Source organism: Protomyctophum parallelum, assembly GCF_964188405.1.
Source record: "Protomyctophum parallelum genome assembly, chromosome: 3".
Lineage (NCBI taxonomy): Eukaryota > Metazoa > Chordata > Actinopteri > Myctophiformes > Myctophidae > Protomyctophum > Protomyctophum parallelum.
This window is the reverse complement of record NC_139698.1, coordinates 7,317,325-7,340,318: the sequence shown is the minus strand read 5'-3', so window position 1 is coordinate 7,340,318 and position 22,994 is coordinate 7,317,325. Positions and strand designations below refer to the sequence as shown.

The 22,994-nt window shown below is 42.3% G+C and overlaps 1 protein-coding gene across 1 annotated transcript in view; it reads left to right on the top strand.

The window, feature by feature from the left end:
* LOC310856512 (uncharacterized protein) overlaps positions 1 to 22,528 on the top strand; it is a gene marked incomplete at both ends in the record, with an annotated part of 43,435 nt that extends 20,907 nt beyond the window's left edge. Inside the window, 6 exons of the mRNA XM_083761984.1 lie at positions 93 to 909; positions 3,014 to 3,138; positions 11,470 to 11,667; positions 12,405 to 12,501; positions 13,225 to 13,392; positions 22,512 to 22,528. Coding sequence (XP_083618110.1) covers positions 93 to 909; positions 3,014 to 3,138; positions 11,470 to 11,667; positions 12,405 to 12,501; positions 13,225 to 13,392; positions 22,512 to 22,528 — 1,422 coding nt within the window. The remainder of the gene's footprint in view (positions 1 to 92; positions 910 to 3,013; positions 3,139 to 11,469; positions 11,668 to 12,404; positions 12,502 to 13,224; positions 13,393 to 22,511) is intronic.
* Positions 22,529 to 22,994: the final 466 nt, after the last annotated feature.

The window sequence follows — 22,994 nt, the reverse complement described above, 5'->3', positions numbered from 1 at the left end:
AAACGTGTTGTATGTTTTACTGTATATATGATAATAAAACGTATTGTATGTTTTACTGTATAAATGATAATAAAACGTGTTGTATGTTGCAGGTGCGCAGGCTCATGCCGAACAACGCCGTATACATCACCATCCTCCGAGAGCCAGCGTCCATGTTTGAGTCCATGTTCTCGTATTACAAAGAGGCGTGTGAGAGCTTCAAGAAGTCTCCCTCCTTGGAGGCCTTCATGGAGGAACCCCAGCTGTACTACCAGCCCGACGAACCCAACACGGGCGTGGTCGCCCGCAACTGCCTGACCTTCGACCTGGGCGGCGACAAGGACCGGCCGTCGACGGACGCGGCGTACGTCCGCGACTTCGTGGCGGCGGTGGATCGCTCCTTCTCCCTGGTGATGATCGCGGAGCACTTCGACGAATCGCTGGTTCTGCTCCGCCGCCTGCTGTCCTGGGACCTGGACGACGTTCTGTACGTCAAGCAGAACATGCGCGCGGCGCCGGCCGGCACCACCAGGCGCACGGGCCTCGATGCGCCGGGCCTCGCCGCCAAGATGCGCGCCTGGAACTCCCTGGACGTACGGCTCTACGACCACTTCAACGCCTCGCTGTGGCGGAGGCTGGCGGCCCTCGGCCCGGCCTCGGTGGCGGAGGAGCTGCGGCTCCTGCGGCGGGCCCAGGAGAGGCTGATGCGGAGCTGCTTCGGAGAGCAGCGGACGCTGCAGCTCCGCTCGGCCAGGCAGATGGAGGACGCCGAGCTGCGGCCCTACCTGCCCCACAGCGGCGTGGACATCGTGGGCTACGACCTGCCGGACGACGTCAAACAGAAGGTCCCCGAGCTCTGCCTCAGGCTGATCATGCCGGCGTTGCCATATTTAGATCTTCTCCGGGACCGTGAAACCAGTGGTGGAAAAAGTAACATGTAAAATAAAAGTACATTCACTTAAGTACTGTACTTGAGTACAATTCTGAGGTATTTGTACTTTTAAGTATTTCCAATTTCCAGTACTTTTGCTTCTACTCCGCTAGGCCTACATCTCAGAGGCAAATATTGTACTTTTACTCCACTTTCTTATGGGTTAGGTTGAAAACTTAGATAATTAGCTGATCCTTGAGCTTGTAGCTCAGCTCTTTTCCAACTAGGCATTTTAAACATTTAACACAGTGGAACATGAACTGTTCACATTTTAGTTAGTATTTTAAATTTTGTCTTATTTTGTACAGTTATACTTTTGAAACACAAAAGAAAGCTTCCAATCATAACATGAAATACTGCAATGTGGTCCTTCTCCAATCAAAACTGCAGTTACTAAATACATTAGCCCATTAAAGCCAGATTTTAAACACATTAGACAAAATAATATCACCGACCATTGGCGTCTTTGGACTTGGAACATGCCGAGTAGATCTTGCTTCTTGTCTCTGGTGTATAGTTTGTTTGAACGCTTCCTCCAGCCATCCAGCTCAGCCAAACGAGCAGCCATCTTGCTGGTGCACTCTGGGAGATGTAGTTACTAGAGTGTGATGTCATGAGTTTCGACCAAACAACAATTATTTGAAAACTTTAGGGCCTGTCAAAGTAATTTTGTTTTCTCAGTCACTGCTATAACTACAGTATCCTATCTATGCTATCTATCTATCCTATCCATCTATCCATCTATCTATATATAAATGAAGAAGACTATAGCTACTATAATTATTAACAAACAATGCAATAAGGAGCCCCAATAACACATTTGAAAGAACAATTAAATTTGAAGTGATGACATTACCTGTCTAAGCAAACATTCATCTGGAAATTTGCTATAGGCCTATCTGCCGTTGGAATTACTACAAACCATGCTTTATGCAGGCCTACTTTCAGCAATCAAACTCAAGACAATTAACTCAGTTTAGTCTTGTTTATTGAAGTTGAAGTTGATATTGAAGTTGATTATAGGCCTACATACTCCATGCATGTATAATCAATTTAAAGGGGGGGGGATAATAACCCAGCAGAAAAGGCTCAGCTCAAAACATCTCAAAAATACTTGAAATGCATGTTTCCAGACGCTTGGCATCTTACTTTGCTTTAACCAGTTTGTCAACATCAGGGGCCAGTTTCTGAGCAGTTTCATATAATGTTAATGTGATGTGTGTCAACTGTTGCTCACGGATATGTGTCATGCCAAACATACTGAGGAAACTTCTTTTCAATTCTATATCATATGAAAACTATTCTGAAACTCACTTTCCATGTGAGAGTTTGTCCATGTATCTGCATGTTGTAATTTCCATTAGCGACATTTACAGACAGCAAAGTGGTGAAATTGTGGTGGAATACGAGCAGTCTCGTATTCCACGAAAGCACGCAGTAAACAATAGGTGGAACTGAACCACACTCATAACAGGCTCTGTCACATATCCCACTCCCAGCGATGCTGCACTAACTCTAACACTCATAAACAGGCTCTGTCACAAATCCCACTCCCAGCCATGCTAATACATGACTGTAGACTGTTAATACAGCAAACATTATTCAAACACATGCAAAACATGCATGTTGTACCTTTTTATACATGTGAGTGATGTATGCACTTATAGGTAAAGTACGTTGCACTTATATAGTATCATTTTGAATTTCTTAGTGATGTTTGCACTGATTGCCGTTTGTAGTTGTTGCATGTTTTGCATGTGTTTGAATAATGTTTGCTGTATTAACACAGATGCACACACATACAGTAAATTGATCAAATATGTGACTACTAAACTATTATAGTAGCTTCTCACTCCACCTTAAGACAAATTATATTATAGGGATTTGGAAACTTTTTTTGCAGAGTGAAGTTTTCATCATTCTTTTTTTTTTTAAACAGTGAATGAGAAACACCGTAAGCAAACTGTATGCCTTTTTGTGTGTGTGTGTGTGTGTGTGTGTGTGTGTGTGTGTGTGTGTGTGTTTCTCCATATTGCTGTTTAAACGATCGCCTGCACTTAATAGTTTGCTGAACTTGACTATGACTATGTTGTATCTCTTTAGCTTCGGGGCTGCACTCCTTTCTCATTCACTCCTTCTGGCGTCTTGCGCTGGGCGTGCGGTGCGGCTTCACCACGCCACCCAGGAATGGCATTATATTCATCTGGTGTCTTGGACGCCACGGGAATGTAAACATGGGCTCTTGTTATAGTATTGGCCTGTATGTAGTATTATACTGAATCTCCCTATCACAGACGGTACATTTTATCCCCCAGTGAATGCATTGTAATTTAAATGTTTTAATGAATGAATTTCAAATTAAATTTGATTTATTTAGAAAAGCAATCATATGTTGTATTGATTGAAAACTTTATTTCAGACACAATGGGTCCATTATACAAACAACAGGGAAAAACATGACAGTAGCAAAACAACAACACAGAGATAGCCTATTATGTATCAGGCTATTTTCACTCCAGGCAGTCCTTGTCAATTAAAAACATATAAACATTGCCTCCAGTGTTTCCAGAAACATGAGGAGAAGACAGTATCACTCTGTGTGATCCCTGTTAAGGCCATAATTAATACATCATTTGATTCCCTCAGTCTACACCATAGACTGTAAAATATATGGACAAAGCGTTCCCCGGGTCTAACATGAACGTAAAATGAAGCCTGTAATAATATGCTAATTCCTGATGTAAGTCGCCATCTTTGGTACCAGCTGGCCATTGGCTGGCTCCGTTTTGTATACCAGCTGGTCATTGGCTGCCCAGACAACGAGGCGGGACTTCCCCCCTTCTTCTCCGTTGGTTTTTATTTTGACTCGAGTGGGAGGGGAATCCCGATCATAGACTGTATTGGTAGCCACGCCCCTCAGAACATACGCGATGGGTTTTTTTCTTTATGGTCATTTTTTTAATTAATGGGACCATAATTTTCCAAAAAGAATAATATGACATTAGAAATGAGACTTTAAACTAGTGACTGGAAGAAGAAAGTATTCATGACCATGTTTATTAAGGTAATACAGTCTAGGTGAAGTTGGGCCAAAATACATGGGCCTCTATGGAGCTATGGGGCTTTTTGGGTCCGGTCCAGCGCCACAACAGGCCATTATATGAACTACCGATTTCAAATGAGGCTTCACGAAATATCTGGCTGACTGCCCCCCTGGTCTACACATGAATCTAAACATAAAATTCCTCAGTACAGCATGAAGGGTATGGGTACATTACTGGTCACAGACATTTCACTTGCACTGGTCCATTTTGGGAGTCTCAGGAATATTCGAAAATCATTATATGCCACGTGAAGTTTTTTTTCATTTTTGCTTTGCTGTATCGGCACCACAAGTGAGCTGTATAAAGTGGAGTGCAGTAGGTTTTAAAAGGTGCTATTTTGACATTGTCTGTACACATATGAAACTTTGGTGCCAGCATGTTGGCTTGACCATAAAGTTTACAGCACTGCAGGCGCTGCACATCATCATCATCTTCTCTGATTATGTGCCCCAAGTATTTAAACTTTGTTACCACCTCTAAGGCTTCACCTGCCAGATAGAAGGAGGGAAAGGTGAGCTTTTGGTCGCCCTTTGATCTACTGATCATAACAACACTCTTTTTAGAGTTGAACTTAATATCATACACAAAGCCATATTTTGAACAGACCCTAAGTAGCTGCTGTAAGCCAGCACTGTAAGGTGAGAGTACAACCCAATCGTCTGCGTGAATCATGTGATTAATAAGGTGATTCCCCCACCATGCAGCCAGTTTTACACTCTTTTAACTGTTTTGATGATATATTTGCAACACTGGGTCTTGCAGGCCTAGACAAAACCATTGTAACTTCAAGCAGCATGCAGGCAACCTTTAACACAGTACTGCAGTCACGTCACAGCAGCAGAATGACCTAATTTGTCACAGTATTACAGTAACTTTAACACACAGGGCAGCGGTGGACGAACGGTTTGCGGAGCGGTTTTGATGTCGGAAGGTCGCTAGTACGTATCCCCGGACCGGCACGTTAAAATTACCACCGCTGAAGTGCCCTTGAGCAAGGCATTGAACCATTGAAATGTTCTATATGAGCAGGGCCTGGCTGCAAGTTCTTGAGCTTAGTCCAGTTACCCTGGGTAAACATAGTACCTTTCCTTTCCTTAGTCCAGTTACCCTGGGTAAACATAGTACCTTTCCTTTCCTTTCCTTTACTGCAGTCGAGTCACAGCAGCAGTATGACACAATTCTCGGGGTGAGATATCCACGCTTTCGTGGCGAGTTATCCACGGCTTTGGGGCGAGTTAACTTCTCTTTTTGAAATTCCGGGGCGAGCGTGCTTCCCTTTGCGGCGCGGGCGAGTTGGAAAAGGGGCAACCGTTACAGTTTTTAATTGTGTAACAGCTTTTACAGTGCTGTAAGAAATTACTAGAGTAATCAAGAAACGTATTCCCATTGACAATGAATGGAGAATTGTACGTCGTAGTGTCTGAGCAAATGGACATAGTGTCTATTTTACTTTCATGATGATGCACGTTGATAAGAGCACCCCTCACATAACACTCAACTCAACTCAACTGTATTTATATAGCTCATTTTACATGACCAGGTCAACCAATGTGCTGTACAGGTTTCAGAGACAAAAACAATACAATATAAACAGGCATTTAAAACATGAAAACAAACGGGCGTTTAGAAGAAATGAAAGCAAAGATATACAATATTATAAGCAGACATTACAAAGCAGACTATTGCACTAGTGAAGGGGGCTATGCTTCAATTGTCGTTAAAAGCCAGGGAGAAGAAGTGGGTTTTAAGCAAAGATGTAAAAGCTGTGATGGACTGGGCAGCTCTGATGTGAAATGGCAAAGTGTTCCAGAGCCTGGGGGGGGGGGTGGGGTGGGGGGGGGGGGGGGGGGGGGGGGGGGGGGGGGGGGGGGGGGGGGGGTGGGGGGGGGGGGGGGGGGGGGGGGGGGCAGCCACCATGAAGGCTCCATCACCCTTGGGTCTTTTGTTGGTCACTATTACATCTAGTTTGAGCAGGTCGGCCGACCCAAAGCCCTGGTCATTAGTTCAAGAAACTAGGGGCCTATTTCACGAAACCCGGGTTAAGCCAGGATTTATCACACATCCTTGCTATATATATATATATATATATATATATATATATATATATCTCCTATAACCGGTTTCATCAAAACTGGTTAATCTTGCCAGATTAATTTAGCCAGTTAATGGTTGAGGCATTTGGTTTTGTGATATCTGATGGAACCACAATTCACGTTAATATAGCATAAGAAATGACTGTTTTAAGCCATTTTTGGGCGGGAACCCCTTTTGGTGTTTTAGACATTATGTTATAATTTCGCCATTGAAAAATAGCAGACCTACAAGCTCATAGCGCGCCACAGAGTGGCGCGATACGAGCTTGCAGGTCTGCTATTTTTGAAAAACCGTGAAAATGTGCCTCAAATTTGGAATATTGTTTTTCAGAACGAACGTTTTTAACTCAAATCTTTGCTTTTGGAGAGGTCCCTGGAACAACATATTTTCAGATGGGGGTCTCGGAGGCCAATTACAGGTCATTTTTGGGGTCCTTGACATGAAATATTGAGTGATATAGGCCTAGAAACATAGGTTATTTCAGAAAACTGTGGGATTTAGAAGACATTTTTTCAGGCCTAAATGGGTTAAACTAAACATGTAAACCTGAGTCTCTTGTCTTCCCTATTTGAGAGACGACAGAAGAAGAAGAAGAAGAAATGCGTTCTGGTAAATCAAGTTTACCAAGGGTAACTGGACTAAGCATCAGATACTTGTTTACAGCCAGGCCCACATGGAGCATTTCATGGTAGTGGTTCAATGCCTTGTCCAAGGGCACTTCAACGGTGGTAATTTTAACGTGTCGGACCGCTGATTCGAACTGGCGACCTTCCGATATCTAGCCCTCTCCGCAATCCACTCGGCCACCGCTGCCACTAACATGTTTGGTCTTTGGACAGACGCATAGGCACAGATTCACAGCTTGCATTCTATGGTAAATAGCTATAGGCTTACTATTGATCTGGCTTGTTGATAGTGAGAAGTTAATCCACAAGAGCCCTGTAAGAAAGATACATCAGTTTCATGAAAGCAATGCCACACTATAGTTACCATGGAAACTATATAATGCTGTGGACATTTTTATTTTAATTAATTATTATTATTTTGTTTTTCTGTTCACCTAAACATCATCATTGGTTTTCATTGTTTAGTCTTGAAATGTACTGGAATAACAAGCTTTGGTGATTACTTAGCCCGTATGTGTGTTCAGTTCATGTGCACGTGCACGTGCACGTGCACATGGTTGGTTGAGTGTATGCGTGCAGCCAGGGCATCACACTCATTCAGAACATCCTCACTCTCACAGATCCGTGATTTCATACCCCAACCTTTGTCTGACTGTTTTCTTTTGTATAGTACATTGTGTGTCTTATGTTAATGGGGGGAATAAGTTAATAATATAAATAACGGCCCAGGCCGTAGCGTAACGGTCTGGGCACCGGACTGGTAATCCAGTCGCAGTGTGCCACGGGTTCGACTCCCGGACCCGACACGGCCTTTACTGCATGTCATCCCCCCATCTCTCTCCCGTTTCCTGTCAGCCTACTGTCTGTCCCTTCAAAAATCAATAAAAGGCGTAAGCCGCAAAAAATATCTTAAAAAAAAAAAAATAATAATAATAATAATAATAATAATATAAATAACATCAGATCATGGTACATTTCTCATGTGAAATTGCTGTAAAGGCCCCCAAAAATGTCCCCCAGGGGCCCCCAAAAATTTGGCGCGTGCACACGGTGTGGCCTGCCAGGGCATATAACTCCCAGCCTGATTTGGAGTTCCACTCCGGGCCTGCCTCTGACCCCCCCCCCCCCCCCCACCTCAAACCCCCACCCTCCCTGACACCTTGTGTCTTCGTCTGGACCGTGTTCGTCTCCACTGAACCCGGCCATGATAACGCAGGACAATGAGGCAACGTGACATGACCTTGGGGAGATATGCAGGAACACACTTACACAAACACATGGGAAATTAACTTTCCACCCACTGTTCTCATGGACACACATGTCTTTACACACAACCGCTTTCTACCCCCCCCACCACCCCCCCTGCAGCTAGGTATCTTTTTTCCTCCCCCGCGCAGCTCATCCCTTCGATGGCTTGCGTAGGAAGAGAGCTTTTTCATGCCTGGCCCAAGCCCCCGCCACCCCCACCCAGAAACGTGCCTGCACAGCCGAGTATTATCATCTTACTTTAAATGTGATGGGATGACTTCTTACCCCCCCCCCCCCCCCCCCCCCTCTATGTTTTATTTTTCTATGATGCAAGAAAGATGTATTTGGCTCTGCAATGCGGCGACATGGACATAAAGATGTATTTGGCGCTGCACTGCGGCGACATGGACATAAGGGCTACGCTTGCATGCGGGCCCTAAAAAAGAACCTTGTATATAGGAGGGGCTAGCGCCCCTAACGCTGTATATAGGAGGGGCTAGCGCCCCTCAAAAAAGGCAAAGAGGTTTAGGGATCAGGGGTTTAGCACAGACGAGAATATAGAGCCCCATGTGTTTCTATGTGCTCCGGTAAAGCTTCAGATTGTGGAAGAGGTTAAGGACTATATATCTGTGGACATATTATATATAATCTAAATATAACACACCAGGACGACCGTTGAGCCGATTCTACTCTATGGCTCCGAGACACTTTCAAAGAAACATGAGAATCGGTTGGATGGCATTTACTGTACACCTGCCTTCTAATGAGAGCGCACAATCTGTCTTGGAAGAGCCACCCATCGACTAATCTAATAACACGGCAACCTTCCCCGTGTTTCTTCACTAGTCCGATCCAGAAGAACACAGTTTGCCGGCCACTGCTACAGAGCTGACAATGAGGTTATATCTTCCCTTCTTCCCTGGAGTCCTGCCTCAAAGCAGACCAGAGGTAGAAAGCTGTCGTTCCCTGATGTCATCGATAGGGACATTCTTTCAGTATAGGCAGGAACTGCGGGTGGCAATGAAGGACCGGGAAGTCTGGCGTAGCATTGTGGAATCCATGATCTCGACCGCGGTCTAAAAATGATGATGATGATGATAACACACCTTTAGAGAGAGGCCATGTGGCATCAAAAACGGCCCTGGTGGTATTTTTTACTTAAGGGGATAGTTCAAAATGTTTGATCTTAAGCTGTATGAAATACTTGCCATTAATATAGTGGTTGCAACTATGTTAATTGATTGCCCGAGTCCCGTGGTGGGAGTTCTGCTCTGGTTTTGGTGAATATTAAGCAGTTCCGGTCATTTTGTGTGGGGGGGCACAGGGGGCCACGCATTAAACATACATCTGGGCCATGGCTCAGCGGTCCAGGCACCTTGGTCGGTAGTCCGAGTCTGGCAGAGTGCCGCGGGTTCGGCTCCCGATCCCGACGGCCTTTACTGCATGTCACCCCCCCCCCCCCATCTCTCTCCCCCATTTCCTGTCAGCCTATACTGACTGTCCCTCTATAAAAAATATAAAAGAAAAGAACTTACATCTAATACTGGAGAAGTGGAGACCATCTTATCGAGTAGTGTGTCAGCTGGATGGCTCCATCTTATCTGCTTATATGGAGCAGTATGGGTTAGCACGTTTTTAAAAGTACACCCCGGCCGGGCACATTTATCATTAGATGATACATCCTGTGAGATACAGACCTTTGCTCTGCATGCAGGCCACAGGTTCATTTATCATTAGATGATAAATCCTGTGAGATACAGACCTTTGCTCTGCATGCAGGCCACAGGTTCATTTATCATTAGATGATACATCCTGTGAGATACAGACCTTTGCTCTGCATGCAGGCCACAGGTTCATTTCCCAGCAGCATTATTTAGATAACACAGGTTTTCCAGTCAGCCATAATTATTCCACACAAACACGTTGACATTGAAGGCGTTTGGGTGAAGTGTACGGTATATAAAGGAGCCTCAACCAAGGACTCTCTACCAGCTGGTCTGGAGGATTCTGGAGGATTCTCTGAACCAGGACTCTGTTAGTCTACCAGCTGTCTGGAGGACTCTCTGAACCAGGACTCTGTTAGTCTACCAGCTGTCTGGAGGACTCTCTGAACCAGGACTCTGTTAGTCTACCAGCTGTCTGGAGGACTCTGGAGGATTCTCTGAACCAGGACTAGTCTACCAGCTGTCTGGAGGACTCTGGAGGATTCTCTGAACCAGGATGGTGAGTCTTTCTCTGACCTCTTGAGAGAACAACCGTTTGTATGTTTGACTAGTAGTGCAGGAACACAGGCACACCTTACGCTTTATGCCTAAACTGATTTACATATTTACTTACTTACTAATTTACTTTACTTTACTTATTACTTTCTATACCAGTGGTGCTCAACCTTTTTCATGTCAAGGACCCTCAGAATTATCTGTATTTGGCCGCGGACCCCCATCTGAAAGAATATATATATTCAAAGATTTGACCCCCCATCTGAAAGAATATATATATTCAAAGATTTGACCCCCCATCTGAAAGAATATATATATTCAAAGATTTGACCCCCCATCTGAAAGAATATATATATTCAAAGATTTGCGGCACATTTTAAAGATTTTTCAAAAATAGCAGATCTACAAGCCCATAGAGCTTGTAGATCTGCTATTTTTCAATAGCTAAAGTGTGGAAACATTGACATTATACAATATATTTTAAAATGTGAAAATATCTTCGTACTGGGACCAATATATGAAGAAAAGAAATTGTGTACTGTTAGACTGCATGATTCTTGGTTTACCATAATATGATCCCATAGATTACTAGTTCTATGCATTTCATGTATTTACCTTTGTGTTCTTTTCTTACTGTAAATCGCTCTGGATTAGGAGTGTCTGCATAGATGCCTGAATTTAATGCCTATAATATAAATGCTCAACCTTTTTCATGTCAAGGACCCTCAGAATTATCTGTATTTGGCCGTGGACCCCCCATCTGAAAGAATATATATATTCAAAGATTTGACCCCCCATCTGAAAGAATATATATATTCAAAGATTTGACCCCCCATCTGAAAGAATATATATATTCAAAGATTTGGACACCCCATCTGAAAGAATATATATATTCAAAGATTTGACCCCCCATCTGAAAGAATATATATATTCAAAGATTTGCGGCACATTTTCAAGATTTTTCAAAAATAGCTAAAGTGTGGAAACATTGACAATATTATACAATATATTTTAAAATGTGAAAATATCTTCGTACTGGGACCAATATATGAAGAAAAGAAATTGTGTACTGTTAGACTGCATGATTCTTGGTTTACCATAATATGATCCCATAGATTACTAGTTCTATGCATTTCATGTATTTACCTTTGTGTTCTTTTCTTACTGTAAATCACTCTGGATTAGGAGTGTCTGCATAGATGCCTGAATTTAATGCCTATAATATAAATGACAACACATTTAGTTTTTCATCCCATTTGAAATCCTAGCCCTTTCCTGTGGTGTTGGTGGTGTTGGTGGTGTGTCTCCTGACCCCGGTGGCTGGGAGTTCCCTCCCGAGGGACTGCGCTGACATCCACAGCCTAAACAACAGAGCGGAAAGTGGGGTCTACACCGTCTATCCTGTTGATGATTACTCTGCTGTGCAGGTCTACTGTGACATGGACACCGATGGAGGGAAATGGACCGTAAGAATGATGTCAATGTCAACATTGACATCAACAAGACCATTGTATCTTTATGTCACTGTTTACATGATGTAAAAAAACAATTGTAGGCTACTGGATGCATTGAAAGGGTGTTAAATGTCATATCCATGGGTGGCACTAAGGTAAAGATAGTGTAGTAGCCTACTATACTTTTTCGGTTTGTCATATAGTCATTCTAGTCTACACTACAGCAATGCTTACTATCATAATATAAAATATTACTCACGTACGGCAGCTTTCACTATAGCTTTCTTCATAGTCTCTGAAAAGCCTTTTCGGAAACATTTTGTAGGAAACGGTAAATAGTTTAGTTCCGATTCCCATATTTAGGTTTTTATGTCTGGAAGAGTGCCAGTTAAACTGCTTCAATGTACACACCTTAAGGGCTGTATTTTGCGTGTCTTAAGTACCAGGTCTTATTACTTAACTTAAGACCTGGAGGCGTGGTCAATGCCATTTGGCTATTCTGAGTGGCCAAAGAGCATTGACCATGCCTCCAGGTCTTAAGTTAAGTAATAAGACCTGGTACTTAAGACACGCAAAATACAACCTTTTATATAAACATGTGAGATATGCATGTTGATATGCGTTGTTGTTAAGCGCTCAATAACATCAAGTCAACGGTATTTTATAGTGGACAAGCAGAGTGTTAATCAATCTCTCTCTCTCTCTCTCTCTCTCTCTCTCTCTCTCTCTCTCTCTCTCTCTCTCTCTAGGTTTTCCAGAGACGGATGGATGGCTCCGTGGATTTCAACAAACCCTGGGACGAATACAAGACAGGCTTTGGCCCGGCTGATGGAGAATACTGGCTAGGTCAGAAGACAACAATAGTATCTTAACCCATTCTGACCTGAGATCAGATTCTAAAAATGTCTTCTACATCCTGACAGTTTTCTGAAAAAGCTATGTTTCTATGTCAGTCGTTCTTTGATTTTTCAAAAATAGCAGACCTACAAGCTCGTAACACGCCACTCGGTGGCGCACTATGAGCTTGTAGATCTGCTATTTTTCAACAGCTAAAGCATAACTCAATGCTAACACCAAAAGGGGTTCCCGCCCCCAAAATTGAATAATGTGACCAGATTTGACAGAGAGCCTGCCATTGTGCAGCCTCCTGCTTTTTCCCAGAGGAGAAAAACTGGAATTTATTAATATTTCATCCAAAATGAGTTAAAAGCACACATACTAGAGCATGTCTGAAATGACTATCAGAGCTGAAATCAACATGTATGATATAAATGCTTAAACATGTAGCTATAGGTGTAATGTTAGAGACCACAGAAGTGAACCTTTCAACTCGCTGTTTTCTCTGCAAGACATTACTCTATAAGCCATATCTCCAAAACATGGTGGGTCAAACTGAACAACCAATATGTCAATTTGAAGCTATGATTCCCTGCTTTCATATGACTAAATTCAAAAGAATCCAGTGGCAGTATATCCCTCAGTCAAATCTGGTCACATAATGAGCAGGACCAAATTATATGAAGACAGGTTGAACATGGGTGAATAAAACACTGGTCTGTATGTCTTTAGGTCTGGAGAACATCTTCTATCTGACCAACTACAAGAGAAGTGAGCTCAGAGTGGACATGGAGGACTTCAGGGAGAACTCTGCACACGCTCAGTACAGCAACTTCCAGATCGACGCTGAGGACAACGGATACATGCTGCACCTTCATGGCTTCACGGACGGAGGAGCAGGTATGTTTAGGAAACACCTTTGTTGTCATCACTGGGTGTCATGAAACCCATTTAGACCTGAGGCCGATTTTACAAAAGAATGTCTTCTAAATCATGACAGTTTTCTAAGAAAAAAAACTCGTTTCTGCGTCAGTCGTTGTCAAACATTCATGTCAAGGACCCCCATGAATATATGTCATTGAATTGGCCGCCAACCCCCATCTGAAAATATGTTGCTCCCCCAGAAGCAAAGATTTTAGTTAAAATTGTTCACTCTGAAATAATATATATTTAAAGATTTGTGCCACACTTTAATTCCCCCCCCCCAAAAAGTAGCAGATCTACAAGCTCGTAGTGCGGCACTCGGTGCTTGTAGATCTGCTATTTATAAATTATTATGATTAAAATTATTTTTTAATTATTTTTATAATAATAATAAGGGTAATAATAAAAATAATAAAAAATAATAGTAGGTTACTATGAAAATGCAAAATATGCAAACAAAATGCATAATAAAAATCACACCCGTGTGAACTGAGTGGTGCAACTCCCCTCTCTCTGTCATTGCCTCTCAGAAATCGCCGTGGTCGAAACTTGTATCGAAATATCAATACTTTTCCAAATATCGTATCGAAGTTTAAAATCCAGTATTGTGACTCTACACTAATAGCAGCATACGACAGCAGATACTACATTACATTCTCTTTTTAACTCTCTCCACACAGGAGACGCACTGAGCCATCACAATGGAATGAAATTCTCCACTCGAGACCGAGCCCAGGATACCTTGTTATGGAGAAATTGTGCTCGATTTTTTCGGGGAGGGTTCTGGTACGGCAGTTGTTTACATTCGAAACCCAATGGAGTTTATAGGCTTATAGGGTGGATAGGCAGTTATGATGATGATTATACTTTTCCTTACCGTGTTCGTGTTGCTGGTGGTCGTGGTGTTGTATGGCTTCATTATGACTTCACTGGCCTGAAGTCCTTCAGTATGAAGGTCAGACCTCAACCCAGAAGAGACTAGCAGGACGGACAGACAGACAAATAGATTCACTATCTGACACTTCAGACACAGGACGGACAGACAGACAGACAAATAGATTCACTATCTGACACTTCAGACACAGGACGGACAGACAGACAGACAAATAGATTCACTATCTGACACTTCAGACACAGGACGGACAGACAGACAGACAAATAGATTCACTATCTGACACTTCAGACACAGGATGGACAGACAGACAGACAGACAGACAGACAGACAGACAGACAGACAGACAGACAGACAGACAGACAGACAGACAGACAGACAGACAGACAGACAGACGGACAGACAGCTCATGATATAATCACACACATGGGTTTAATATGAGACAGAAACCAAACATAAACCGGTGTCTCCCAGGGCTCTGTACTTGGTCAGCTCCTTTTTCCCCCTCTAGTCTACTCTACACCAAATCTCTCTGTCTAAAATAGCCGATCTACAAGCTACGACTTGTATAGCAATTACACCACGAGTCCTGAAGCTTCCTGTCTGATAACTCCTGCTTCTGAACATCTGTGTGATCTGAAGTTATAGTTTCATCTCCTCTGGTTACGACTCTCGCCTGGACACTGGATTACGTTCTTATTATTTACACAACACAATTGTTATAGACTGTTATTAATGGACACTGGATTACGTTCTTATTATTTACACAACACAATTGTTATAGACTGTTATTAATGGACACTGGATTACGTTCTTATTATTTACACAACACAATTGTTATAGACTGTTATTAATTGTAAAATGTGATCATATAGCGTGAGTGGAACTAATTAACTCAATGTCATTCCCTTCTCTGTAATGACTAATAAAACAAGTAAGCGTCATAATGTTCATTTATTTCATTAATTTATGAATACTATTTCCAGGCTATCACTTCATTATTCCAGTATAGTTTTAAGAAAGCTTTTCCCTAAACATGTTTTACTGCTTATGCTGTTGCTTACACTTCTTTTATTGTATTCTATTTGTATTTCTTTTGCTTTTAATCCTTGTAGCATGTTGAGATCCGTAAGAATGTAAAGCGCTTTATAAATAAAATGCATTATTATTATTAGTTCTCCATGTGTCAGAGGGAAATACGCTCAGTCAAATCCCTAGCTTGTACGTGAACATACTTTGCATTTCATTAGTTTTAGTTAACTTTACTATACTTTTATTACAATTTTGAATACTATATTGTGTTTAAAGGGTGCATTTATATACTTGTATCTTTACATTGTGGTATTTTTCTGGACCACTGGTCGAGAACCACTGTTTTAAATGATTTCCAAGCACACAGGGTGTAGGCACTCTATTGAATTGGTTAGTGCTACTACGCCCTCTCCTGGCATAACCATGCAGTTACTTTGTTTTACAAAACATAATAGCAGAGGGTCATACAAAACAGCCAAGACATGAACCTCACAAACATTGGCCAAAGGGTGGCGCTACAGCGCTCAATTGAACAGTTATGAGAAGAACTCATGCCCCGTTTAGATTCAGCCTAAAAACATCAGTACATGTCGTGTGACAGACTTGACACTGTGACCTATGACCTCTGCCTCCATTTTGAATTTCAGGTAAAACTGCTAAACTTCATAAAGATACTCATGTTTTCACATAACATCACACGATGTTGTATGGTTATCAGTAGACATAAGAGGCTGGGCCTCCATTACTGAGCCATGATGTTGTATGGTTATCAGTAGACATTAGAGGCTGCATGGGCCTCCATTACTGAGCCATGATGTTGTATGGTTATCAGTAGACATAAGAGGCTGCATGGGCCTCCATTACTGAGCCATGATGTTGTATGGTTATCAGTAGACATTAGAGGCTGCATGGGCCTCCATTACTGAGCCATGATGTTGTATGGTTATCAGTAGACATAAGAGGCTGCATGGGCCTCCATTACTGAGCCATGATGTTGTATGGTTATCAGTAGACATAAGAGGCTGCATGGGCCTCCATTACTGAGCCATGATGTTGTATGGTTATCAGTAGACATAAGAGGCTGGGCCTCCATTACTGAGCCATGATGTTGTATGGTTATCAGTAGACATAAGAGGCTGCATGGGCCTCCATTACTGAGCCATAATGTTGTATGGTTATCAGTAGACATAAGAGGCTGGGCCTCCATTACTGAGCCATGATGTTGTATGGTTATCAGTAGACATTAGAGGCTGGGCCTCCATTACTGAGCCATGATGTTGTATGGTTATCAGTAGACATAAGAGGCTGCATGGGCCTCCATTACTGAGCCATGATGTTGTATGGTTATCAGTAGACATAAGAGGCTGCATGGGCCTCCATTACTGAGCCATGATGTTGTATGGTTATCAGTAGACATAAGAGGCTGCATGGGCCTCCATTACTGAGCCATGATGTTGTATGGTTATCAGTAGACATAAGAGGCTGCATGGGCCTCCATTACTGAGCCATGATGTTGTATGGTTATCAGTAGACATAAGAGGCTGCATGGGCCTCCATTACTGAGCCACGATGTTGTATGGTTATCAGTAGACAGAAGAGGCTGCATGGGCCTCCATTACTGAGCCATGATGTTGTATGGTTATCAGTAGACATAAGAGGCTGCATGGGCCTCCATTACTGAGCCATGATGTTGTATGGTTATCAGTAGATATACGAGGCTGGGCCTCCATTACTGAGCCATTTAAACTAAATGATAGTTCATTTATTGTGGTATTATTTTTCTTCTGTTTCTTCTTTTAGGCATAACAGCGCTATTTATGAAGCACAAAAGACAGCAAACGTTTGCCTTGAAAACCGATGAATCTGCCATTATAATCAACACAATAAAGAGAATAGATACATTATAATATCCACAATGTTTCCAATTAATGCTCCTTATTGGTTAATTGAACAGCTGAGACAACATATAGGATAAGTCCATGCTAATTGTCCATACAGTATAAATCATGGATAGGGCAGATACTGTAGGCCTTTTCGGGGAGGGGTCAGAATAAATTATGTACTTCTTAGATGTGTTATATTCGTCTCAACTGCTCAATTGTATGGGATTCTTTTCTCTCAAATCCAGTGCATTTTGCTTTTATGGCTTATTGCACATTTTTGCATATTGCATAGTGATTGGCCGCTGTTATTTTGAACACAAGTGTTACTCCGTTTTAGATTTATTGATTTTTGAATAGTTTAACTAGCCGACTGAGAGTGACACACACAAATTACATTTGAAATATTGGTCTACAAGATTGGCCAGAATATTTATAATGTATTTGAATATCATTATTAATAATATATTAAAGAAATAAGTAGTAGGCTACATTACAGTACACTTTCCACCACTGTTTAGAAGATTTAGAAGATGGGAAAGAGTTGGCATGAGGAGTTAGTCATATAGTCACAAACAGATAAGTAAGGTAAAGGTAAGCATGTATTTCCACACAGCCAGGAATTGTCCTTTTTAAAAGGTAGGTAAAGTGTATAGAGAGAAACCGAGAGAGAGGGCGGCTGGCAGTCGTGTAAAATGTCAAGTTTGGGGTCACTCTGATGCAGAGATAAATCAGCACATAACCCAGCTGTGGCTAATTGGGATTGGCGATCCTTTCAGAGTCATTACAAACGGCTGCATCTTGGATCCGCCCCATTTCATTCAATACCACTACACACCACGCCACCATACAGGCTCTAATGTCTAGCCTCCATGGATGTACAGTACAACAGTTCCCCCCAATGGCAGAAACATGCAACTGCACCAAATGGCAGCATGGAGGAGGACAACTAGAAAATGACTTGTTGTAAAAATGGCGGTAGTTTTTATAACTTGATACATTGGTTTTGTGTTGTACCTGTCAAATATTTGTTTTTAAAAATTAAATTCTTATAATCGAATATCCATTTTTCCCCCCGTATATATATATATATATATATATATATATATATATATATATATAGAGAGAGAGAGAGAGAGAGAGAGAGAGAGAGAGAGAGAGAGAGAGAGAGAGAGAGAGAGAGAGAGAGATGTGTGGTTGCACTCGGGTGTTGCACTCTGAAAATAGCAGATCTACAAGCTCACAAAGCAACCAAGTATAAAATCAAGCATTACGACAAAATACATTTTCAGCTGTATATTTAGTCAACTACAATCACATGATATTTAGTCGACTAAAACGAGACTAAATCAAACATGGCTTCCTTAATTTGGTAACATCAAATATACAAACAGAGCTACTACCTTTAAACACATCTTCAATCTGAGGTTTCTTTATGCTGTTTAAATACTCTTGCTGCCATTTGTCCCAAAGTGACTGCAAAAAATATATCTATTTGTTTAAAAAACAAATTATACCCTGTATAACATGTAAGGGCAAGGTGGCACAGTCGGTAGTGCTGTCGCCTCACAGCTAGAAGGTCCTGGGTTCGATTCCCACTGGGAATCATCAGCACCCATACCCAAAGCGGGGTTGGCGAAAGGGCCCTTCTTTCTGGAGTTTGCATGTTCTCCCCGTGTCCCCTAGGGTAGGTATACCCTCACAAAAAACATGCAGTAATCCTGGTCTCTAAACTACCTACGTAGTTGGTAGTTCTTAGACAACCACAACTACGTTGTGGTTGTCGTTGGTGCTGGTTGTGGACCACAACCATAAACGATCAATCATCAATAATAAGCTGCGTCGCATCGCCATCGCATGTATAAAAATATTATAGATCCTTTAAAATATCATACGATTTTAGTCGACTAAATCTACAGTTAATTTAGTCGAACAAAATGTATTTTTGGCGGGCCGCCTTGGCCGTCGCAATGACTTTTTCGTCTTAGTTTTAGTCCGCGAGATCAACACTGCTCTAGAGAATATTTAATTTAAATATCAAAAAACTATTGTTTTGGCATCTGCCACTTGAATTAAGGTGACTTGATTGATTGACATCAAAAGGGCCTGTCAGCTCAAAGTGTTGCCCTGTACCTATTCTATTTCTCCAGCTCCATTTCCCATTCCAAGTGCATTTGTCTTATATGCAATGCCAGCTCCACTGTTACAAAGCCCCCTCAGGTATAACTATTTTCAGCAATGGTATAATATAACCTTTTCGTGGGTAGAGCTTGTTCAGGTGGTCATTTTGAGTCAAAAAGGTGTGGGCAGCGCTGCTATAGAGAGTCTGTTCAGGTGGTCATTTTGAGTCAAAAAGGTGTGGGCAGGGCAGCTATAGAGAGTCTGTTCAGGTGGTCATTTTGAGTCAAAAAGGTGTGGGCAGGGCTGCTATAGAGAGTCTGTTCAGGTGGTCATTTTGAGTCAAAAAGGTGTGGGCAGGGCAGCTATAGAGAGTCTGTTCAGGTGGTCATTTTGAGTCAAAAAGGTGTGGGCAGCGCTGCGCTGCTATAGAGAGTCTAAGTCGGTCAAACCGAAGTGATGTATTCCAAATATTATGAAAGTATTCTGAGGCACCCAGTGGCGTGCACAGACATTTAGAGGGGCAGGTGCTCAAGTGAAAAAAAAGGGCACCTTGTGCAGCGCATTTTCGGGCGGGAACCCATTTTGGTGCTTTAGCTATTGAAAAATAGCAGATCTACAAGCTCATAGCGCGCCACCGAGTGGCGCGCTACGAGCTTGTAGGTCTGCTATTTATTTTTTTGCAGAAGAACCACTGACATAGAAACATAGCTTTAGATTGTGGGGGCCTAAATAATATAGTAGAAGCGTTTTTTATCAAGATTGGATCAATGTCACCGCATGGTCCACACACTACAAATGAGGGAAAAAAATAAAACGTTTTTTTTGGAGCACATTGCCAAAAGGGCAGGGGGTTCTCTAGCACCCCCTAGTGTCTATCTGTGCACGCCACTGCACATGGATGAGCTCACATTGCGTCACTTTGTGCCGTGCTGTGGGCTTATAGGTCTACTGTTGAATAGCCTACATACACATGGATACAGTGCAAGGTTAAAATGACTGTGATGATGTGTTAAAGGGACATTCATTTTAATGCTGGGGACCCCCTGGGGGGGGGGGGGGGGGGGGTCCCTGGCCCCAGAACCACGGCAGTGAAGGTCACAGAGGAACATTCAAAGAAAATAGGCCAAACGATTTGGGCCAACATAGCAGATCTACAAGCTCAAAATGCGTCATAACTCGACACGCTTTGAGCTTGCAAATATATATATACACACACACACACACGGAGACTATTATGGGAGGTGAGTCAGAACACTGTAAAGTTATAGATATATACTTTATTAATTCTCTGGTAAAATAAAAATTACAAAATAATTTCAACCTCGAAACGGCACTTCCCTTGTTCATAGTAATCGTTATTTTAAACCATAATTATTGGCAACACATGGATCATAATCATCATGACGAATGAGAAGAATACTATATACTTTAATGATAATAATGATATTAATAATATAATAGATAAGAGCTCTAAGTGTGTTGAATCGTATAACAGTAGAAAAAAGACTCGGTAGGTTTAACAGCATACTGTACAGCAATATTCCAAGGGGTTGAGAAACGTGTTGCTCCTCCCCCGGCCACAGGGTGGCAGTGTAAGACAGTTTTCTTTTTCAAAACGGTTCTCCTTTTGAACCTGTCTGGAGAGCTGATAGTATCTGGTCTGCTATAGTCAGTTGTTCTCCATGGCATCAGGAGAGTTTAGTCCATGACGTACAAGAGAGCTGATAGTATCTTGTCTGCTATAGTCAGTTGTTCTCCATGGCGTCAGGAGAGTTTAGTCCATGACGTACAAATACAACCAAGCTGTTGTATGTCGGGGCGTCAAGTGGGTCGTCTCGTCTGTTGTCATTCGGTCGTTTGTCTGTTATTAGTCAGTTGCAGTGGCGTGCACAGACATTTAGAGGGGCAGGTGCTCAAGTGAAAAAAAGGGCACCTTGTGCAGCGCATTTTGGGGCGGGAACCCATTTTGGTGCTTTAGCTATTGAAAAATAGCAGATCTACAAGCTCATAGCGCGCCACCGAGTGGCGCGCTAGGAGCTTGTAGGTCTGCTATTTTTCTTTAATCGAAGAACCACTGACATAGAAACATAGCTTTAGATTGTGGGGGCCTAAATAATATAGTAGAAGCGTTTTTTAATCAAGATTTGATCAATGTCACCATGGTCCACACACTACAAATTAAGAAAAAAAAAAAAAACTATATATATATATTTTTAAGAGCAAAATTGCCAAAAGGGCAGAGGGTGCTCTAGCACCCCCTAGTGTCTATCGGTGCACGCCACTGGTCAGTTGTCGTTCGTCTCGCGTTGGTCTTGTCTATGAGTTTGTGTATGTATAGTGTGTCTGTCGTTTGGTGTTCATCTGGTCAGTGTGTAGTTCTCCTGTCGTCTGTAGATTGTCTGTGGTTGGTCTGTTGTTGGTACAGTGAGATAAAGCTGTTCCTTCATGGCCATTCCTCCTTGGTTCTCAGGTGGTTCTGTGTGTGGGCGTCTCAGCACAAACAGTACAGTGTGTACAGTGAGGTCCAGTTCTTTCACCTACAGACAGTACACAACGCTGCCCCAGTCCAGTACTGTTGAGTTTCTTTAGATTAATGTCTTTATTTAATAATTGTCTCATAATCACAGTTATTCCCTCGGAAATATGGATCAGGATACCTGCAGCAACAGTCCCACATATCACTCACTCAGTGTTTTTAAGAGAGAGCACTTTGGTTGTCAAGGTGTGCGTGTGCGTGCGCGCGCGCGCGTGTGTTTGTGTGTGTGTGTGTGTGTGTGTGTGTGTGTGTGTGTGTGCGTGCGTGCGTGCGTGTGCATACATTCATGGTTGTTCTGGGACCGTGGGCTGGAGTTATAGGCCCGATGTATACTTCCTCATAAGACGGTGTCGCATCGAGAACTTGGCTACCGTACAAGCGCACTTATACGCGTCGCCGATTCGCCGCATCGAGCGCTTAATTGCAACCGATGCCAATTATTGTCGCCACCGTACGACAGAGCATAAATTAGGCTTTCATATGGCAGTAATAATATATTCTTTTTCCCCTTTTTCTTCCTCCAAGTGGTATACAACAGTATAGTTATAGAAAATGAATCATTTCAGAATCAGTTATATTTAATCAGTCATATGTGGACATTTTAAAACTCTTCACGGTTGATCTGACCTCACAGCGGCACTGGAGAGCTAAACCTGCGTCCCGTGAGTGTTTTCTGAGTGTGAATAATAAAACAGTCTGTATGTTAGAGTAGGACAGCAGGTCCATGCAGTGGTTTTCAAACTGGGGCCAAACTGCACCAGAGACTCTTGGAAAAGGAGAGGAAAATGAAGAATAGATAAATGAGCTATGTTTCTGTTTGTTTGAGTGGTGCAAAGACTCCAAGGAACAGCCATGTCACTATGTCCGTCCCTATGTATGTCCCTATGTTTAGAGTACCAACAGGGGGCGCTGTTGCACCACTCACTTCAGACTGGTCTGATTTGATTACATTTCAATTCAAATTCAATTAAAACCCAATCCATGCCAACCTCGATATATCTCGTGGAAACATGGAAAGCTATTAAACCATTCTGGGCGGGAACCCCTTTTGGTGTTAGCATTATGCTATGCTTTAGCTATTGAAAAATAGCAGATCTACAAGCTCGTAGCGCGCCAC